A 21,925-nucleotide genomic window follows, 5' to 3' on the forward strand; every position below is an offset into this window, starting at 1 on the left:
AAAATAAAATCTTTATCTATGCGCATACACATGCATAATAATGAAAATCTCTATGTGTCTGTTTATTTTTCAGGTTACGGTTTTGTAGATTTTGACAGTCCGGCGGCAGCACAGAAAGCAGTAGCATCTCTCAAAGCAAATGGCGTGCAGGCGCAGATGGCAAAGGTAAGAGCGACTGTGTTATTACAGGATTATCTGAGCTGTTGGGTTACATTTCCAAGAGTTTTCTTTCCTCCTGTTTTTTTTTAAGGTTTTGGATTGCTTAGTCCAATGTTTTTTTCGTCCTTTGGCCCCAGTGCCTTAGTCATCCTATGGTTTGTCTGTGTTCTTGAGAGCTGTATCTCATGCGATGGTTTCTGCTCTGGTACTCTTTGCCCCTCTCTTTGGAGTGGGTTGTACGATCGAGAGTGATGGAGTGGCAGAGTGGTTGGAAATGCCTTTGTGCTGACGGCAGGTTGTGAGAGTTGTGTTTTCTTCGCCTCGGAGTTGTCTTCATTTGGTTCCTTTACCTTGGAATAGTTACTCTTTTCTGACGTGCCTGGTGGGCTTCTCTAAAGGAGTGATTGACTGAACATAAGGAAAGTTTGATTGATCTGCCTTCGTTTGCCTTCTCCTGTCTTTTTATTTTGAGGACGTAATGGAAGCGTAGCAGGTTGCTGAAAGAATAGTTGCTGGAGGTTGTCTGGAGGTGGCTGGCTGGCGTCTGTTGTTCAGAGAGGCTGCAGGAGCCATGCTGCACATCTCGTAGCAAGCGCAGTGAGCTCAGATACTCTGGTTATGGAATTGTCCTTTGTCCCCAAGCAAAGGGGCTGACAAGGAGACAGGGGTTATAGTAAATGACCGTCATGTGCTCTGGCTGTTGCCTTTCTGAAGGCATAATCATGTGCCTTTGGGCTCTAGACTGTGTCGACCAGCAAAAATAGCTGTTGCTTTGTACTTTCAAAATGCCTTGCCCTAGAATCACAAAAAGCCTGATTTAGTCTCTGCAGAAATGATGCCGGCCTAGTATCTCTAACAATGAAAACGAACAGGTAATTACAAAAACAGAGGCAAATTAACTAATAAACAATGGCATTTGAAGATTCCCATTTAAAGGAATGATGGTGACTTAAACCTTTGTTTTTTGACAATATCATGCTAAAAAGATATGGGGTTTTTTTAGGAAAAAAATCCTTGGTGGTAAATGAGGTTCTTTTGCCTTCTACTGAATTACACTCACTGTGCCTCAAAGTAACTGGAAGTCATCCATGTATTTCTGTTTAACAGTGCCCCACAATGCAAGCTATGCTGTTTTATTGGCTCTTAGTTTTTATTGACATGTGGCGATAAAAAAAACTTGCTTCAAATGGGTAAAAGATGGCAAGCTGAAGAATGTGAACACCGACTAAGGACTGTGGTATTTTATTTCTCGGCTATAGTGCATCTCTTTGTTAAAATCTATGCAATTTGATGCATTAGTCAAGCTGTGAAAAAGAAACCAAAGACAGGAGACACGTTTTGTCCCACTGGTTGACCTCAAACAGCCATTTCCAGGGAGGAGTAGATCTCTAACTACGTGAATCTGTAAAGTCATAGATTTAAAATTAGAGATGTAAAGATAGGATTAAAAGAGATAGGATTAAAAGATAAATCTATATTTGGTATTCTCATGATTCAGAACAATAAACAATTGCATGTGTGGAAATACCAAAACAGAAGGTGACTTAAAATACTACATTTTGAATCATCCAGTATTTTCTGGGGCTAGAAGCAAAGACTGGTGCTTTCAGAGTGGGAGGGGCTGTACCAACCACCAAGGTTTGTTTTCCGGTGGGTCTGTGGTGGGAGTAGTTTTTTGCCCTTTGTGATTTTGAGGCGGCTGATGTGTACGCTTTTGTTTGCATAAGGCTAACTGTATTTTTATTATTTAGTCATGGTGCCTGGAATCCTAGATATTTTTTTTAGTGCATTTGATAGTTCAAGATAAATATACAACTGACTTTGCCTATCTCTGAAAAAAATCAAAGTATTTAGGAAAATGGGGATTCAAAGGAAATTGAGACGACTCGACACAAAGTACTTCACATTGCTGAGAAGGCAGAGCCTGGGAAAGCAAATCTATCTGGAGAAACATGTTAGTTCTTGCAGATGTTGGGAGCCAAGTTGCATAACAGGACTGAAAGACAATGTTACCTGCCAGTGTCTGAATTAACAGTGAGGGCTCAAAAGAAGTTTGAAGAAAGAGACAGAAGAAGAATTTAGCCTCCACTTCTGGAGCAGATTGTGTTTCAAGAACTGCTTTAATTAGTGGTTAATGGTGGCTATCAAATGAAATAAAAGAAAAAAGAGTAAGTGTGAAGAAATTACCGAAACCTTTTGCGTGCCATACCTTGAAAAAACATGGTGTCCTATATCTTCTATTTTGCATTGCAAAGCAGTGAAACATGCAGAGGCCCAGGAAAAGTCTGTAACCTGGGTTCAGCAAATGTCAAAAATCTCAGTCCGATCATGGATGCTTTTGAGTAAAGGTGAAAGAAGCGTTGGCCAGCTTTTGCAATGCACTGGCCTTCTGCAGTAGCGAAGGAAAGTATGCTGAAGTGTCGGTATAGTCTCTGATGTTTTCCTGGAGAGAAATCTTGCTCGGAAAGAGTAGTTCTTTCTCAGTTTTAACACAATATAATTTTTCTCATAGAAATCCAGGAATATTCTTTGAAAAACAAAAAGCAGAACTGAACCCCCACCCATGTTGGCTAACAGAAGTATCTTGTGGATACTTGAGTAAAATATACTCATTTTATCGATGCTTAAATACAGCCACCTCCCTCATTTTTATAGCATTTGGACATCCTTTTGGCTGATTTTTTTCAGAGAGCTGCCTCTGGAAGAAGGTTAAACTCTGGTGGATCGACGCTCCAAGTCCCATCACTGTTGGAAAACTTATTCTGTTGAGGCTAATACACCCCGTAACCCTATGCAGGGAAAAACACCATTAAACATGTTTGAATCTCTCTTTTTGTCCTCTTGGATGCTGTTAAGCCTGATGCAAAGTAGTCAGGAGAGAATTCAGCTGTGGGAGAGGAACAGCAGTATTATGCCTGCTGAGGTAGTGGTGGCAGCTGAGAGGTGAGATCTCACAGGCCCATGGATGGCTTGCCGCTCGGTGGGATGAGGACCTTCACGGCCACCTGAGATCCAGGCTGTTGTACATTCCTGCACACTCACCTTGTCTCTTTAGCATTTCCCTCATGCAGGTACCCAAAGCAGAAGTTTTGACCTCTGCCACTGTCCTGTGTCCAATGAAGTTCATCTAAGTTGCCCATCGTTTTCAAAAGCCCTTATTAACAGTTTCATTTATTGAGAAAAAATAATGCAATGGATCTGCTGAATGATGGTTTCTCAGCTGGACTGGCTTATTTTACTATGTGCTTTGCACTTGCCTTTGGAAATAACTCAGACATGCAGATTCATTTGTAGGTACGTAGAGCCTGCTTGTCCAGGCTCGTAGAGTCTGAGTGGTTTTTTGTTTGTTTTCCTACTAAAAACGGTGCAACTGATATGCCAGTAGATAATCTCACAGGAATTATTGATTTGGTTGTCCCTTTGTGCTAGGGACTACACGAGTTCAACACAGAAAAGGCAATGCTTATGTGCGTGATTTATATATTGGTTTCAGTTTTTCCATCTGCTCCTTTCATGCATTTTCTAGAAAAATGTTATAGACAGAACATGGAAAATTTAATAAGGAGAATCTTAGTAATATGGAAGTTGGCTCACACAAGTATGCTTGGAAGATAGTACACATGAAAAACACATCAATGCTCTGATGAAATCTGTAGCCACATCTATTCTTGGGATTTGCAGTAGTCCTTCACCCTGAATTATATATTCATGTTGACACTTCTTAATCTGCTTTATATATAAACTTTTAATGATACCGAGGGGTCTAAAATCACCCGAAGAATCAACAGAAGTTAGTTGTCTAAATAAATTGGAGGATCTGAGCTTGTGTCAACCCTGAAGTTGGTGGACTTTACAATTGTAGAATCAGTTTATATCTTCATGGACTTTTTTGGGTCCTCTCCACCCTCTTTTATGTCCAGTTCTAGTCTGCTGTAAGATTATGTCAAGTGGAAGTTCAGACAAAGATAGATTCTTGCAGATAGTGTGTAACAGCTGCTTTAATATCTAGCAGCCCATCAAGAGTGTTGAAACAAACACGTTTACCGAGGAGGGGATTTCAACCCTGCTGTTATTCCAAATACATTTTTAAGGATTAAAAAGTGTGTTTGATGATGCAGGTCTTCTCTGGGCTTTCCTTCTGTATGTATAATATGTTTAGACATCCTCAGCACCTGTGCAAGAAATGTGGACACTGAAGAAGTATTTAATCAGTGTTGGCAGTTGTCTAAATCCAAGGAACATTTCTAGACTACTCTGCTGCAGTAATTGCCATCCAGAGGATACACTGAAGGAGCTGGTTCTGAAAAAGGACTGTGCCGATAGGCTCTGATGTGTTTAGCTCAACAAGGGAATTACAGAATGTGATTTTGCTTCTTGTGTGATTTTTTTTTTTTCCTCATCTCTCCATCATGCAGAAGCTTAAATACAGGGAGTAATCACCATCTAGGTGAAACATAAAAGGGAGCTGTTTCCCACAGAACAGAGCCAAGCATAAGAGCTTCTGAAGAGGAACAGAGAACTGGTTGGTCTGTAGTTAAATAGACAGTTTTTCTCCAGGGACTAAGGAAAAGGAAATCCCTCCAAAGAATCTTATTTATTTTCTAGGCTTTTGCATAGGATTCATGAATTGCTCTGGTATGAGTCAGCTGACCAAATAAGTGCATTCTTCCTGCTCGTTTTTCAGCTTCATTTTCTCTTCTTTTTAAATTACTTCCCTTTTTTCTCTGTCATATACCAATACTCTAAAGGGCTGTCCCTTCAAATGGAAACTGCAGAAAATGGAAAGGCACTCCAGTGAGAGCCCTTCATTCTAATACTTTTTTAATCTAGATTTTTAATGGAAAATTATAATTCTCTGTATTTTGCAGTTTAGAAGTTCATGAAAATATTTAATGAAAATGCTATCCTTACAAAATATAATATATGGCCTATACAGGGAACATCTGATACACTGAATCTCACAAGCAGATTCTTAATTCATGATTGAAATGTCTGAAAATTTTAGCTACCCAAACTTCAGGATACTTTTTTTTTTGCATTCTTGGACAATATTTGTGGATAACGGTCTTATTGACCGAGTTAACTTTTCTTCTGATACAGAAGCAGGCTGCTAGGATTTTTAGAGTTCAGTATTGAAATTGTCAGGCTTTGTTTTAATCCCATTCTTTAATTATCTTATCCCCCCAGCAAACTGTTCTATGAAATGTTTGTATTGGCTCTTTAAAATTATTTTCTTCGTTTACTGCTAGAGCAGGAGTTGGTGACTCTGGAAACCCCGGCGTGCTCAGCAACGTAGGAGAGGCTGAGAACTGTCCTTTGCTGATGCTGGCCACCTTCCACATCGTTTCCGAACAAATTGCGCAGCCAGGCGTGGGCTGCTGCTTCACCAGTTGTCAGAGACGTTTGGCATAACTGAGTGTATGTGTGTGGAGGACTCTGCAGTGAACACTCCTTTTAGCTTCCTAAAATGTTAACTGTCTTTTCCTGCGTTTGTGCACGGTACATACTGACAGACCAATACTGCCGTGAATTGGTAACTATCCTGGGTTAAGTAACAATGAAAAATTAGAGCTTGGAAGAAGCGAAAGGCGACCCAGCTTAGATTTGTAAATCACAGGTGCCAGTGTCTCTCTCATTAGCTTGCTTTTACCAAGTCAACCATACCAAAGGAGTTCTGTAGAAACAATGACCACAAGCCCAGCAGTTTCATATACTGCCACTTATCAAAGCCATGTCCTCCTCATCCTCTCTCGCCTGTTTACTTGTGGTGTTTTGCATAAACTGTCTTTCACTATTCTAATGGGGAATCATAGTTTCCCAGCTGGCACTGGCCCTTAAATGCAGGATTTGTAAATACAGGATATTTTTTTGTTCCTTAAAGCATAGTGATTGATGAAGTAAAGTCATTGAAGAGATGCTAAATTATTTGTTTGTATCAGGTTTCATCACAAAATTTCTTAGGAAGATGTGCCTTTCCAAATCTGAAAGTTTTTTTCCAGATGAAACACTCTAAATTCAGGATTCAAATCACAGATGTGCTATAGCAAAGTGTTAACTTTAAATTTCAGAAAATCTGCAGTAGCAGATGATTGTGTCTCATGAGCTTCCTAGACAATCAAGACTAAAGCAGTGAGCAGCTTTGTAAGAAACAGCTAATGTGATGGATTGGGGTGATAGCAAAGATACGTGACCCTAATGGAAGGAGTTCGTAGCCTCATCTAGCCTGGAAAATGTCATGCTTCTACCTGAAAACTATATGGCAGCAAATGTGAAATGAGCTTATGATCCTCTGCTTTTAGATGCACGTTCACAAGCCAACATAGAATGCATTAGCTGGAACCATTCTTGAAAGCAGAACATCAGGTAATCCTGGGGATATTAAAATCCAACCGTCCTTTCGCACTTGCATGAGTTGCTCCTAAAAACACGTAGGTCAGTATGAAAGGGGGTGTGTATCAACAGTGCTGTACCACACCTGCCAAATTTATATCCAAAAATTTCTTTGGGGGTTTTCAGAAGTGCTTAACTTAGCATAATTCTACTCTGTAGAAATGAATGGGACTTTACTGTTGATTAATGGAGAGGAATTAGGTCAGTGCTATGTTCCTTTGTTCCCAAAAATCTTAGCTCAGCACCTTTCTTAACCACTGAGTTAACTTAGAAAATTTTGCGGCACATACAATCATGTTTATTCTCTAGCTATCACCTCAAATAGACCTTGCCATGGTATTTTACTTCCCTTTTCAAGCGCTGCTTTAGTTTCTAGGTTGCCTTGATTTTTATTTTTTTTTCATACTGTAACTTCATCTAAGATTAAAACATTCCTCTGCCTTTGAAAATTGCAAGGTAAATAACCAGTAAATATATCCACCTCCATGCTACTAATGCTCTGCACCACAGAACAGATGCTGATAAGTGAAAGATGTAGCCAATTTTTAGGCTGGAGAATAGTGGAATTACTGGGTTCTTTTCGGGTTATGAACTTCAGCCAAACAAGAATTGGCCTTTTTTCATAAATACACATTGTTCTCGACTTTCCTCTGACTTGGAACACATTTGAATTGGTAATAATACAGCTGAAATCCACAGAGCTTTGGCAATTTAAGCTGGAGAGAAGAATGGGGCTCCCTATCTTTAGCATACACATAGCTATACATCTTGGAAGCTCTTACACACTCTTTGCAAACCCTTTATGTTTGCAGAACAGGAAATCTGAGTCCTGCAAATGAGTTAAACACTGGAGTCAGATTAATTCTTTTTTCCCTCCATACTCAGGAAACTCCAAACGCCCCACAGAGGAGTTATCCGACCACAACTATGCAGCTTGGGAATCTGCAGCTCAGACTGAGAGAAACTATGTTCTAAATTCAGTAAGCACATCTTTACTCACCAGGAAAAACCCAGTGCACTCTGAAATGATCAAAAACCTGTGGTTTTAGAAAATATTACTGTGGTAGAAAATGGACGTAGCCTTTCTTTCGTGACATACCATTTAATCATGTTCTTCTGTAGCTCAGCATGAGGACGATGCTTTTGTAAGGTGAGAAACAAAAAATCATTGTATCTAGCATGCTGCCTCGGGAGGAGGAGGGGGTGATTCACATGACCACCAGCGGGAAGGTATGCGCATGCGTTTTGGGGTACCGCTTAGTCTGGACTGAGACACAGATTCAATAAAGCAACGTGATTTGTGTGGAAATCAGGCCACTTTCAGATTATTTTGTTTGATTTGGAAAGCAGGTGCGCAAACTTCAGTAGCGTTTCTTCTGAGTTGATGTGAGTGCCTGTGTAACAACGCATCAGCCTGGAAATACACAGGTGCATATTCTGCCAGTAAACACAAATCTACTAGTAATATGCATAGATATTCCCTGTGCACATATGCATCACCCTCTGAATATCTAAATGTTACTGTAGTAGTGAATAGTCTGCTTGTTATTTCCTTATTAATGAATGTCTCCCATTCAACCAATATGTCTGAGTGGTTTGGCTGTAATCTAAATAAATTTAGGTTTAGATGCAATTTTGTTCACTAACGAATGATAATTTTTGTTGCCGGAAAAAACCCTCTATTTTTCCATTGTATAAAATTATCAGATTAGGCTCTCCTCATGATACATGCAACAAACTGAGTCATGATGGCAGCTCATTGAATTTTTTAGTCCTTGGACTTTCTCTTTATGTCTTTGTGCTCAGAAAGGGAGGTTATGGTGACATGAAGGGTTGAATTCTATTTGCAGTCACGTGAGACTAACTTAGATGTGATCAAAATAAATGTAAGTGACATAAGAATGTAAAACTGGCCATATTGGGCCAGAACAAAGGTCCCCCTGATACCGTATTCTCTTTCTGATAGTGCACTATAGCACTTGCCAACGGAGAACTACAGGAACCAGGCAAGCATCTGAGGATACTTCCCCTGAGTAGTCTCCTGCCCTTCAGCAATTTGCAATTTGGGGTTTCCTGGGCTTGTATTGAATAGCCTTCAGTAGAACTGCCTCCTCACCCCCAAATAAAGAATGTATCCTGCCTTTTTTTACATTTAAAATGTTGGTAGCGCAACATCCTGCCTTAAGAAATTCTTCGGTTTAACTACATGTTCTTCGAAGAAGTATTTCCTTTGCTTGCTCTAAACCTGCAATGTTGATTTCATTGATTGTCTGCTAATTCTTGTACTGGAAGAGACAGAAGGCTCTTGTTCCCTACGAATCTTTTTCATGCCCCTTACGCTTTTATGAAATACAATCATAGCTTCCCTTAATCCCTGTTCTTTTTCCACTTTTAAGAAAGATGTGCCAGGATGTGCATGTGTAAATAAGGATGCGGTTCTTAGAAGCAAGGAGCAGTTGCTAAGTAATGAACATGAAGCACGGTAAAGTGTTTTTGTAATATGAGAGCACAGCTGATAGGAAGCTTCGAGGGTCATTTTATATCAATATGCTGGACATGAGTTGAGTATTGCTAATGCTGCGTAGTGCTGCAGCCAGGGAAACGGGGAAGATGGACACAGAGGAAGAGTGCATTTAGCTGATATCGGCTCTTTTGTAAGGTGTACCTCTTTTTGTACAAGGATAAATGCACATATCTGATTAAACCTAGGAAGATCAATTTTTTTAAATAAGAACTGTCAGCTTTAGAAAAAATGTACCCCAAAATAATTGAAGTGTTAAAAAAAAAAAAAAAGAACATAACTATTCCTTTAAAACAGCAAGTGAAAAAAGTACAACCCCAAGTACGAGGACATATTTTCAGTGTTGTGTCAAAAGGAAATACACCCCAGAAAATCCCATATCTGTGTATAAATAAGGCATTACAAATGCCACTCTTAAATTCTGGGATTGCTTGATCTCAGCTTTCTTTAAATCTTAGATCAAGCTAGTGTCTGTCATATGGCTGAACAATACCTGAAGCTAACGTCACCAGTGGATGAATGTCTGGCCAGTTCTGTCAGCAGGCTTGAGGACATTACCTTTGCCAGGTACTGTAAGTACCCCTGTGCATTTTGTCTTGCGCTCATTGCTTGGGCATGATGTTACCAGCAATGCTGCAGCACGTGCCTTCATATCTAAAAGGAGGAAAGGAGTGCAGCAGATCTCATGCTGAATAGATGAATCCTTATTTGGGACGGATGGTTATTAATGCTGTTCTGCTTTCCCTAGTGCTCACGGAGGAAAATGACCCTTTTATGAGCCATAGTCTAAAGTGGTGGACACATGGGAGAACCTAGGGACCCTAAATTGCCAGTTTCTCTAGCTGTATAGGCAGAAGGAGTCTTTGTTTGATTCCTAAGAAACCTAAACAAAGGTATGTCCTGGGGACCTCTGGGAGTTTACATCTACCGAAGACACCCTTTACACTGCAGTAACGGAGGTACAACAGTTGTTTCCTGAACTACGCCTCATAACTTTGCAGTCTCAAAATCTGTGGAGAGCAATGAAAACTTTGATGTAGCAGCTTTAAATGCATTTTTGTCATTGGAAAAGTTGGACCTCCCCTGGGTGAACACGAAATTAGAATGGATTTTCATATTTGATAGGAGGTATATTTTTCCCATGTTAGAAAGGGTATAACTTTGCTTATCTGGGTGCCAGTAAGTAAAAAGCAGGGTGTGTTCAATAATTACCACTCATCAGTCATCTTCAATCTCGATGTTTTTCTCAAGATTCAAAAAGGAAAGGAAATAGTGAAGAAAGGGATCGTGAGATGTTTCATTTCTAAAGTCAGAAAAATTTGGAATTGGGATAGTTAAGGCTTGGTGCTGGAAAGCTTGACTTTGAATTCCTCAGAACAAGTGGACATACCTTTCTGAGAGTTGTCACTGAAGTCTGTGCCTCAGACATCATTTCTTCATTCTTGGTTCTTGAACGCAGCCGATAGACAGGTAAAGAAAGAGAAGATGCCTTGAAGAAAGGCTTCCCCATCTTCAGAGATATCTTTATCACTTTACTATCCCACTCAGTTAATACACAATGCTGTTTCAGTGCTGTATCACAGTTCTGTCTCTCTGCCTATTGATATGTTTTTTTAGTATGTGCATGCATAGTTGATGAGTATTCAAGTAACTATATTTATATAAATGTATGCACACATTTATAGATGATCAGTTAGAAATATTCTTGAGAAAATTTTAAAATGTAATGCAGTTCTCATGAGTAGAAAAAAGTATTACAGTGGTATTTTTATAGTACGTACTGTTGGAGTGAGACTATTTACTAGTAATTCTTCTAAGCACTGGGAATAAAATGCTGTGTGTTTTTTAGGAATGTGCTGTAGAAATAGGAAGGAAATTGGAGGTAAATTAAATCTTGGTCACATTCAGCCAGTATTTTTTCCATCTGTCAGCAAAAACTGGCAAGAACCAAAACAACAACAACATTGTAAAGTCTGAGATGAAATTTAGTGATTTACTGTCTGCTTTAACGGTGCCTGTAGCTTGAAGTAGAGCAACACAGCCTCAGGGTTTCCCAGATATTTCCATAACTTATTTGTCCATTTTGCATAAAAGGTTATGATCCCACCATTTATCTAAACATTTTCCTAGTCACCTACACCAATTATAGCTTGTTATGGAAAACCAGGGCTATCATTTATACGGTTTTGTTGCTTTATTATAGTGATGCAGCATAAAGCAGCATGTAGAGTCAGTGCAGGGAGGGTCTTTGCAGTGTCTTAACTTCAAAAAAAATCTCTTCCCTTGCTTAAAAACTGTTCATCAGTGAAAGGTCACCTATTGCTAATAGCATGACCTAATTCACGTCAGACTGCCTCCTTACTGTAGAGCACATTTCAAGTAGTAACATCGTGGGTCTGGTAAAGGAGCTAGAATTGCTCCAAACCAGGTGGAAATCTGGCTGTTATGGGGTCGCAGTGGTCTCGCTGCCTTGCTCTCCCTCCTGGGGTTGCTGGGTCTATGGTAATGGAAATGTTTCCCTTTCAGAATAAAAATGCCATTAGCTGAAATACATAATGGTTCTCTTTTGTATGATCAATCTTCTAATTCTTCTTCAACTCGGGCTTTCTATGTTAAAAAGGAGTGTTGGATACAGGCTCTGCTTCGCTTGAAGTTCAAATAAATAGTTTCATCTTGCATGATTGCGCTATTGCATGCTATTCACTTCTCTTGAGTAATTTCCAGATTGGCTTATGGGAGTACCTTGAAGAGGCTGGGCATTTTATGTCAGTCAGCAATTAGATTAGTTAGCAGGGTACCTCTCTGCATTCCTGTAAGTGACTATTGTACTGGCTGTCTTTGATTGCAAGACATCTGGGAAGCCTGGTGCAGGCTTATCTAAAGTACATGGTCTGACAAAGTAGCAACCTAGGCACTTTTCTCCTGGGAGCATCATCTAGTATCTTATCCTTTATACTGGATTTTACTAAAGGTTTCTCTGTTTCTTTGGTCAGAGGTCTTTTGAATTTGTAGTAGCTGAGACCCGAAACACTTTATACTGTCATGAAAACCTCTCACAAAACACAGCCCTCTTCTGTTAGCTGGTCTTAATGGTCCATAAATCAGGTGAGGCATTGAGGGATACCTGTAAATACTGTTTATTGCCTGTTTGCTTTTATTTACTTGGTAACCCCTTCTGTGTCAGTCTTTTACTTAATATTCTTGAAAATTTTGGTAGTGATCTTTGCCTTGACAAATGATTTTCCTTCTGTAACATCCCCCTTTGTTCCCACGCAAGTGCAGTCCTTTAACTTTAGTTATTTCCACCTCTGTTGATCCACATGAAGCATTTGTAAAACAGAATGATATTCCATATGTATCCTTCCCTTTGCTGTTGTAAATACACTGCAGTCTTTTTAAGATACACCTACACGTTTATCACCATCCTATTGCAGGTATATGAATTTTGGATCCAAGCTGGCTTGCATCTGGATGTTGCATGGGACGGGCAAAGTGAAGTGGCGTTTCTAGGAGAGACCAGTTCTTCTTGTGATATTCCACTGATCAGTAGCCCTTTTCTAGACCTTTTCCACTTACAATCCATCTTTCCTGAGTGTGGTTGAGCAGAGCTGTACGCTATTGTTCAGAAAGGGCCTTTGCAGTGCTGTAGTACCATCTCTTAGTTGGGCGGTACCTTGCCTAATACGTGTATTTTACTACCTTTTGGTCAACTGATGAGCACCCTAGAGTCTGCAGCAGAAACTCTTATTTTTAGCAGGTGTATAAGCTGCGTTAGTTTGCATGTTGAACTGTTAAATTTCATTTGCTGTCTTAAAGTTAAGTCTCAGAACGCTTTAGCAGGCTTTGAGTCAAATGCAGATGTTACATTTTATAAGTGCAAGTTTTAAAATGACCCTCCAAGTGTTTGCAAATGTTCACAGCTGAAGTTCTGTTCTTCAGCTTGTCTTTAGTGATTATATCAACTGGTTGGCTGTTGTTTAACACCTTAAATGTGACGGTTCAATATCTTGCGTTTTCTTAGAAAAGTCTTGCCTGGTGTCCTAGAGCTTATTTTCCAGCAGTGTTTAATTCCAAAAATATAGTAAGCTAAATACAAGATATAGGAAGTTAAATGTTTATGTTTGTAAACTTTAAATGCCTTCTAAAATGCTACAATTCATAAAGAAAAGTGGAAATTAGAAAATGCCAGTAGAGGGTAGGTGAGTTTCTAACATATTAAATCTTGGTATTTTTGCTCTAAGGGACATTTACTTCAATCATGATAAAATCTCACATGCTTTAAGAAATGAGGATTAGGTTCCATGGGGTTGGCAGGTTTTTATTACCTTTAAGATTATTTTATAAAAAAAAAAACACCAACAACTTTGTATTATCTATGCACATATTTCACTGCCAAAAAGTTTTAACGTGAAGATGGAATGGTGAGAAATACAGGCCTGAGTTATAGATCTGTATGGGTATTTTACTACTTCTCCTTTCATGTTTTTTGGTTGCTTGGGTTTTGTTGTTTGAATTACTGTTCACATAAATATTACGTAGAGAGAAACCTTGAGACATGCAAAACATATTTGCTGAGAGAATGATCTACCCTGCTCAAATTGGCACTCTTGAGAGATGCACTCTTGAGATACAATTGTGTCTAATATTTGCTTTAGACAACTATGAAATCTTGATGTCCCACTATAAATATCCAGATGACAGATACATGTACAAATATTTTTCAGGGAATCAAGTTAAGTTGTTTTAAGATAGAACTCGATTTTTGTGAGCAGGAGCTCAAATCTGGAAGTTTGGATGATTTAGATATGACCCTCGGCCTTGTTGGTACTACCACTTCTAATCACGTCTACTAATAACATTGCTTAGAGCTACATATTCACGATTTGTGGTTCTGAAGTTTGCTGGTTTAGAATACAGACCTATATTTTGGACCCAGAGTTAACAGATGCATTCAGAGTGCAATACTGGAATACAAAGTCTTCTGTGATGAAGGTGTGCTGGATTGTTTCAAGATTTTGGCATCCTGTAGATAGGGAGCTGATATTCCACCTGTGTAAAATACTTTGCTGCATCATATATGCTTATTGTCTTCTTTTGCAGCAGAAATAGAATATATTGGGTTTTTTTAATCAAAGAATCATCTCTGTTGATCTTTCCATTTTAATTCCATTAGCACTTGTTCTTAATTTTTGTTTTAAAAAAAATAATCCCAGGTGGTACGTATTTGGCCAAAAACCCCTCAGATCTTTGATGTTGTTCTCTTTGGTCGTCAATAATGTAACCACTGCCACTTAACATATCAGTTAAAAAACCCCAACCAAACAAACATTTTTTTTCTTTAAAAACAAATATCAAACTTTGGTCTTGGATAGACCTTGGTTTTATTTTTCACCCTGAATGGCGTGGCATGAGATTTTATTCTGGAAGAATTTAGGAATGAGGGGTCTCAGATTTGCCTTTAAAACTCAGTTCCCAAGTAGAGGAAATTATCCTTATTAAATCATTCCATGAAATTCTTTTGTCTGTCAGTGGAGGCCCTGCACGCCTACCGTGCATAGTTTGAAGCCCAAAGGCAAAGCTGAGATAACAGAATCGTGCCCGGAGGTGAGCTTGGCCCATCAAGCTGGAACCAAAATCTAAGAGTCTGGTCTTCTGGGCAACACTCAAATTAGCAGCCACAGTCAGTGATGTGCACGTTGGCCCACTGAATCCACAAACCATCTCCTCTTTCACAAATCTGAAAAGTTGAAAGGAGGTTGGGACCTAAATCCTAGGTGAGTTTCCAGCAGTTTCTTCAAGAACCATTTTTGAAAGAGGATTGCATCTGATTTGTGTAAGCACTGTACATTAAGGCAAGTATTTCAGCTGTTTTAAGCCAGCTTAGAGTTTCCAAAAACCATCTTAACAAAGTAGAAACCCTCAATTAATTTTCTTGTTGCAAATTAGAGGTCAATAGCTTCTTACAGACTGCAGGGTTTAAAAAAGAAGCCTTGTTAACCACAGCTGCCTATCCAGTGCCTTGTCAGACCATCACTGTGCAGTAAGTCCTGTGCTGTTCAAGCTGAAACAGTAGTACCACGAGCATTATTAACTTCAACCTCTTACTTTAAGTGTAAAGATTTTATTTCTACATGGCGAATGACAGATCAGATCGGGGAGCAACTGTGGAAAGGTGTAAAGGTTCTGACACATCAACAAATTATTTCAAAGCAATAAATTGGTTATTTATCCTTTACTGAAGGATAAACTACCTCAAATTGCTGCATGGATTTTCAGAAAAAAATATGCTTGCAGATGGTTTCTTTAAAGTGGCTCATGTGCAACAACCTGTCCTTGGGCCAAAGTCCTGCAATATGCACAGGTTTAATTTTAGTGGTCTGTGATAAAGAGGCCATGTCCTGGCTGAATAGTGTGAATTGGTAAATAAGTAATTTAATAAATAAGTGATATAGGTTAAAAAATGTGATTTCTTCTCTCCTTCCTTACTTGAACACCGACTCTGTGTAGAGCTCTGTAAATGGTACAAATAAAAATTCAGTGCTTGCAGTGAATAAAATACTTACCGTAGGAGAAAATATTGGGATGCCTTGGCCGCAAGTTGATTTCAGACTTTATGTATTGTTTCTGCCCGCGTGTATGTGCGTGCCTGCCTGCCTCGCACACGTGCATTCGGGGAGAGAGAGAGATGAAAAGGTCAGATGCTTGCTATGGATATGATCTTTGTTCATCTTGCTGTGCTGATGAAGTTTTGTTGATTGAATGTAAATATGCCTTAACTCTTCCACAGCATGTACATCAAAGAGGACATTATTATAGAGAAGACAGGCATTTGTTGGTACAATGGAAGTAATGCTGGATGTGCAGTACTGTTTAGAGGTGGTACATAGTGGTGTCTGGATGTATTTGCATCTAAATGAGCTGAGCGTTTCTTTTCATACAGCTTTGATTTACCTCGATTGCTACAGGTTTTTATTCCTCCTGGGATTTGGGGAACCGTATTCCCATTATGCACTCATCTTCCCTTCACATACTGTCTGCCACCTTCAGTCAGTGCCGCCAGATAAGTATATATAATGAAGATCTTTTACATCAGAGTTGGTTACTATGCTGTCAAGCTAGTTACTGTGTTCTGGGCCTCAGGAGAAGCAATGAGTGATGAGTATAGCATTTATTTAAGTACTGCTTCTTTTTTATGTTAAGTATTGACTGTATCTGAACCTGCTTCAGCATTATAAAAGTTTATGAGAATGACTGGATGATAATGTGTAGTTCCAAATTTTTTCTTTTGGAATTGTTTTGAGAGCATTGATTTTCCTTTTATCTTTTTGACTCCAAAGAGCCTTAGTAGCCCATTAACCGGCTTCCTATAGATCTGTGTCAGACTCCCTCACTCAGTGAGTTTGTAGATTGCTGTTGGATGTTTCATGTACGTCAAGATGCTCCATTTGCTACATGTGTCACTTAGCATGGGCCATTTTAGCAAAGGCATTTCTCGGCCCAGCTCTTCGCTTGGTTGTACCATGTTGTACCTTAAATTGAAGTCACAGTAAATCAATTTAAATCTCAGTATAGTGCTGGTGTGTCTTCCAGGATAGTCAGAACTTTAGCACTCTAGGAAAATAATGTGGAAAACCATTTGTGAAGCAAAATTTATAAATCAAAATACAAAGGCATGGATGAGCCTCTTGTTCTGCACATTATAAGCTTTTGCTTTGAATTACTGCAAGATCATTTGCAATTCCTCCTTTGTGTCACATAGTCATCCACTGAAGACTTGTTTCCTATGTTCTGCAAACTATACAAAACTTTCTGAACTATTTCAGCATTGGAAAAGAGGAAACTATCATTTGTTAGTCATTGTTACTTAGATTGCAGTACCATCCAAGGAGCACTAGACACTCACCAAAGATGGAGGAAGGTCCATCCCATCCCCTAAGGACTGTATGGTTTAAAAAGACAAAGGCAATTACACAATAAGGTAGTAGCAGATTTGTGTGTGTGTGTGCTCGTCTAATGAGAAGCAGAATTATCGCCACTCTCTTTGCTTTTTTGTTCCCTTTTTTTATTTCAGTCAGGGATTTCCTGTTTCAGTTCCTACCTATTTACCCAGATTGTGTATGTTTGAGTCTCATGATGTTAAGTACGTTTCCCATCAGTGGAGCATCTCCAATATTTCCCTTTTCCTTCCCTCACCAACTGCCTGGGACAATCTTGTCCTTCTGACATACCTAATGGGATTTGTCAAGTCCTTGGTGTAGCCGTGTTTTATTTCCATGAGTAATGAGATACTGTGGTAGGGCATCTTGTCCTGCCCTAAACGAGACATGCCAAGCCAAACATGAAATGGAATGCCAAACGTTATGTCCTACGTGTTTGTCAAGAGTGTGATCTATTTTTTAGAGACCCAACTCAGTACACTGAAATATTTTAGTACTTGTGAACTTTAGCTTCTGTTAATATGATTGAAGCAAGTGGAAATGGAAATTGTCAGGGCAATTTAACAAAGAGAGCCTGTAAAACTCATTACATCCCAGGTAGTAAAATCACTTTAGAAGGCACATTCTTCAAACTGGAGCTTTATTCAGTAAACTGCATTGGTGCCTGACCTTTTAAGAGCTTTCCCTTCCTTGGGAGGGAGGAGGGGGAAAGGCCCTGTTGTTCAGAGCTACCTATCTTAAATTATAAACAGCAGCCAGACTTGACTCTGTGCTTTAGATCACACTGGATGACAGAGTGTGCAACTGCTCCAAACAGACAGTTAAATGGCCAGCTATTTAGATGAGTTTGATGTGTATTTCATGTAATTGTATACTCCATAAAGCAGTAAAAAGCCAATGTTGTGTGCTGGCTGTATTTTAGCACAAAGTAAATCAAAGTACCAATCACAAGTTTGTAATTCAACTTAATCTTTTCAAGACCTGATGCTTTTAAGAAGCTTTAGGTTGATACTACTAGTGGATGTGTGAGGGTTAAAGTTACTTTTGGGAAAATAATTCCTGTTAGGTCTATATCTAATTTGCTTAGCAAGTTAAATTAACTTGTGGAGAACTCTCCAGGACCATGGCAGGGTTTCTCCTGCACTGCAGTGTAATCATGCCCCTAAGTGTGCCTCCCTCTGCACCGTCTCCACGCTGGTGTAAAAGACTGCCTTTTCCTGCTAAGGTTGTGAATGAGCTGTCAATCCACTCTAGAGAGCAAATTTAAGCATAATTTTTTCTAGTTCTGAATCTTTTATTCTTCCAATCATGTGTCACAAATTTTGATTAGCAGAATACATGAAAAGCAAATGTGTTGTGGGCTGTGTCTTGACCAGTTCGTTATTTCTGTGGTTTTCCATTTTCCAGCATCTAAACAATTACGAGCTGTAGAGATTGCATTTTCTTGTAGCTATCCTCTGCCTGGCTCATGGGCACAAGTCAGGTTGCTCATTAGTGAGCCCACACACTCAGGGTTTAGTCCAGCAACCTTTGAAGTAAATGGAAAGCCTCCCGCATATTTTTTAGGTGTCAGATTGGACATTTAGTGCACATTGTGTCATTACAAGATTTTGTCTAATTACATGGTAAGGCTTTTACCTTATCTATGCAGTTTTTGAGGTAGTATTACTTATGGGAGCTATGTTAGAGCTGATTGTGGGAAGCTTTGAAAAGAGAGAGCGTTTGCCTGCTTTGCAATTTTCATGTTGTTTCATGTATTTTTTTTTTTGCCTTTGGTGCTATGCATTTTTTATTTCTCCTGGATCTGTCACCATCTTATCTAGAGGTTTCCTGAACATGTTTACTGGAAAGTCGATAAAAGACATAAGTGAAAATAAAAGAAGGTTAAGAAAGGTTTGAGAGTGAGGAATAGAAACTTAAGGAAAGGAAACTTTTGAAAAGAACTGATATGAAAATGAAATAAATACTTTTTCTTTTTGGTTTACTATGGGCAGAAGAACTTTCAAATGCATAAATGTTACCGAGTGCTTCATGCAGAGAGAATAGTCAGGTCCTTAGGTGACAGATAAAAAGCTATGTAAATTCACAGCACTCCCAGTAAGATTCCTCTTTGTGTACGAAATCCACAAAAAGTTTGCCAGCATAAAGAATTGGTGGGAGATGGTAATTGAACTCTGCAGTAGGGTTTTTTTTTCCACGGAGAAGTACTGATCTTTGTGTATAAATTGTTTCACATCAAGTGGAAGGTGGTAATAGCCCAGACGTAGAGCCTAAGATGATTCCTCTTTGAAAATTTGGCCTTTTCTCATCCAGAAAAGAAATGCTTCTTGCTTGCCAACAGGTGAAATTTATTCCATTGTTTCTATAAATCTGTAGCATTTCCTCTTCCCTATTTCAATTCCAGTGTGTGGCAGCACCTTAGGATTGTAGCATAGGAAAGAGAGCAATTATAGAAGAAACGTTAATCTTTCTGAAGATGCTAGGATATAAATGATCCTGTGGAACGGGAATGCAGATGAACCTGTGATTATAGATATATGTGGCATGTGTTATGATTTCCTTTCATAAATTTATCTTTCTTTTGCAGAATACAGAAAAAGGGATAGTTGGGAATATGGTCTGTTCTACTAATCAACTGGCAAACTGTCTGCTGTAACAATACTGCCATAATATATTTCTTCAGTGCCTGAGTGTTACACCCAGTATTTAAAGAAATACTTAAAATACAACCCATTGTGTTTACTATCCATAGCCAGGTGACCTATAGATATTATTGAGGTAGGAAGCAGTTTTGAACATCTACATTTTTGTAAGAAATATTGGTGTTCAGTCAAAGGACTTCATTTGATGATAAAAGAAAGTATTTATTTAAAGGGAAGGCTTGCCTTCATTTATTAGAGATTTTTATTTCAAAAAAGCAGAGTTTTCCAAAAGTCTTACTCTAGAACCAGCTACAAACTTCCTGTGATTTCTGCAAACTCCACTCTAGGGCTCATAAAAATAATCACGAATTGTTTTACCTTAGTCAAACACTTTTAACCAGCAGTATTTGTCCTGTCATTTCTGAAACGTCAGATTTTAAGGCTAATTATTTCATCTTTGAAAATAACAGTTAATGCTGTGTAAATATTCGTTCCAGCAATCACTCCCTCCCTGCATGCTCCTCTGCTTGAATGCAGGTCAAATGTTAAAGAGAAGAAGCTGAAAAAAGAAGAAAAGATTGCATTTCAGAAACAGCATGGTGGTTGACTGTTAAATCTAATTCTCTATTTATGTACTGTGTCACTATTTTCTCAGCTTTTGCAGTGCTATGGTTACATTTTAATTTCTGGTCTCTTTTTGTCCATTTGCATTATTTAACATGTGCTCTCTTCAGTATCATCTTCTGCTTAAATGCTTTATTGTTGGTAGCAACTGAATTATGAGTCATTTACAAGACATGTCTGAATGGGCTTAGCAAGAAAAGCCTTCCATCTTTTTAACGGGTTCTATGAGAAATAGAAACTCAAGCCCTAGTTCAGCAAAATATTTTAAAATATGCTGCAATTCTAGTATTGTAATTGATCGTATTTTTGTTCAGGAGAAGTTGAGCTTAACTATGTTTAAAATTAAGTATATGAACTGCTTTTCTATCTCTAGCTCAACTCTCTTCTAACTGCAGCTCTCTGATTTTCAGTTCACTTGGAGCACGGACAGAATGAGTTCCTGGAGAAATCCCTACAAAATTGCCCCATAAAGACAGCCCCCTTGATAACAAAACAGTCTGAGGCTGCCTTTGGAGCATGGATTCATAGGCAGTGAGCTTAGTCAGCGCACTGGATATGAGGTTTCCAATAAACTGTGTTAGTTTGAGTCGCAGTTTTGGATGGTGACGTCTAGGTCATTATGTGTAAGGAAGAGCTGTTCACAGCCTTGCCTACGTGTTTCGCCTGACTGTGGTTCCTCCACAACTTGGCTGAGAGAAAATGTGTTAGATTGTATTTGGTTTAACTACCTGGAGTAGCACGAAAAGAAGTATTTTAGAAAGAGGGTGAAGAAATCGAATTTACCTGAGGCATCTAGTATCTAGCATAAAGTAAATTGGCATGAATTCTTGGATTTTTATCCCAGGTAGATTGTAGGCATGTTTAAAGGCATAAGGCTCAGACCTGTTTGTCTTCAGATGTCACGACTGTGTGTAAATGCAGGTGTTTGATATATACACAATTTTGCTGGTAACCTGAAATGACCAGTACCAAACTGAAATTATGCATAGATTTACTGTGGAAATGGTAGGTAGTCACAAGGAGAATACCTACAGTGACTTCCTGACATGATTTCCCTTCATAGATTTCATTTTTAAAAAATAAAAAAGATGTTGGCAGGAAGCATGATCCCCTGTTAAGCTATTTGGTTTTATTAACAAATCATTCATATTTTTATGTTAGTCACTGGCTGTATTTCTCTTGTCTTAGTGCTTATTCTTCCAAGTCACGGAATAATTCCAGGATATGATTAATTGTCAGTAATTCTCACCAATTTTAGTGGGATTTGAAAGCTTTCAGTTCTTTGCAAGATAGCGTGTAGAGTGAAATATCTGTCCTCTGTATATGTATGTGTATATGGGAGGCTAGAGCTGTATTTGATAGAAGTAAAAGTTATTGAGCACTTTATGTATAATTCTATTGAATATAAATCTGTTTTTTTCTACCACACTTCCTATTTTGAATAACTCTTCTTTCTTTTTCTCAGTATTGCTTGTAGTTTTTTTCTGAAATTAGGTAAAAACCCAAGCAGCAAGAACGACACATTGAGAAAATATAACAAGTAGGTGCATTTTTTTAGGCCTCTGGCTTGTTTTCACACAGTGGTATGTAAAAGATTTTTTTTTTTTTTTTATTTTAAGCTACACAAAGATGAAGAATTCAACACAGGGAAA

General features: G+C 38.7%; 1 protein-coding gene across 5 annotated transcripts in view; it reads left to right on the plus strand.

The window, feature by feature from the left end:
• Positions 1–21,925, plus strand: part of RBMS3 (RNA binding motif, single stranded interacting protein 3) — a 343,935-nt gene that overhangs the window by 89,325 nt on the left and 232,685 nt on the right. For all 5 annotated transcript variants that reach the window (XM_009882163.1, XM_009882167.1, XM_009882166.1 and 2 more), the window contains exon 3: positions 74–165. In XM_009882163.1, coding sequence (XP_009880465.1) covers positions 74–165 — 92 coding nt within the window. The remainder of the gene's footprint in view (positions 1–73; positions 166–21,925) is intronic.

The sequence above is a fragment of the Charadrius vociferus genome, unplaced genomic scaffold, assembly GCF_000708025.1.
Source record: "Charadrius vociferus isolate BGI_N301 unplaced genomic scaffold, ASM70802v2 scaffold303, whole genome shotgun sequence".
Classification (NCBI taxonomy): domain Eukaryota; kingdom Metazoa; phylum Chordata; class Aves; order Charadriiformes; family Charadriidae; genus Charadrius; species Charadrius vociferus.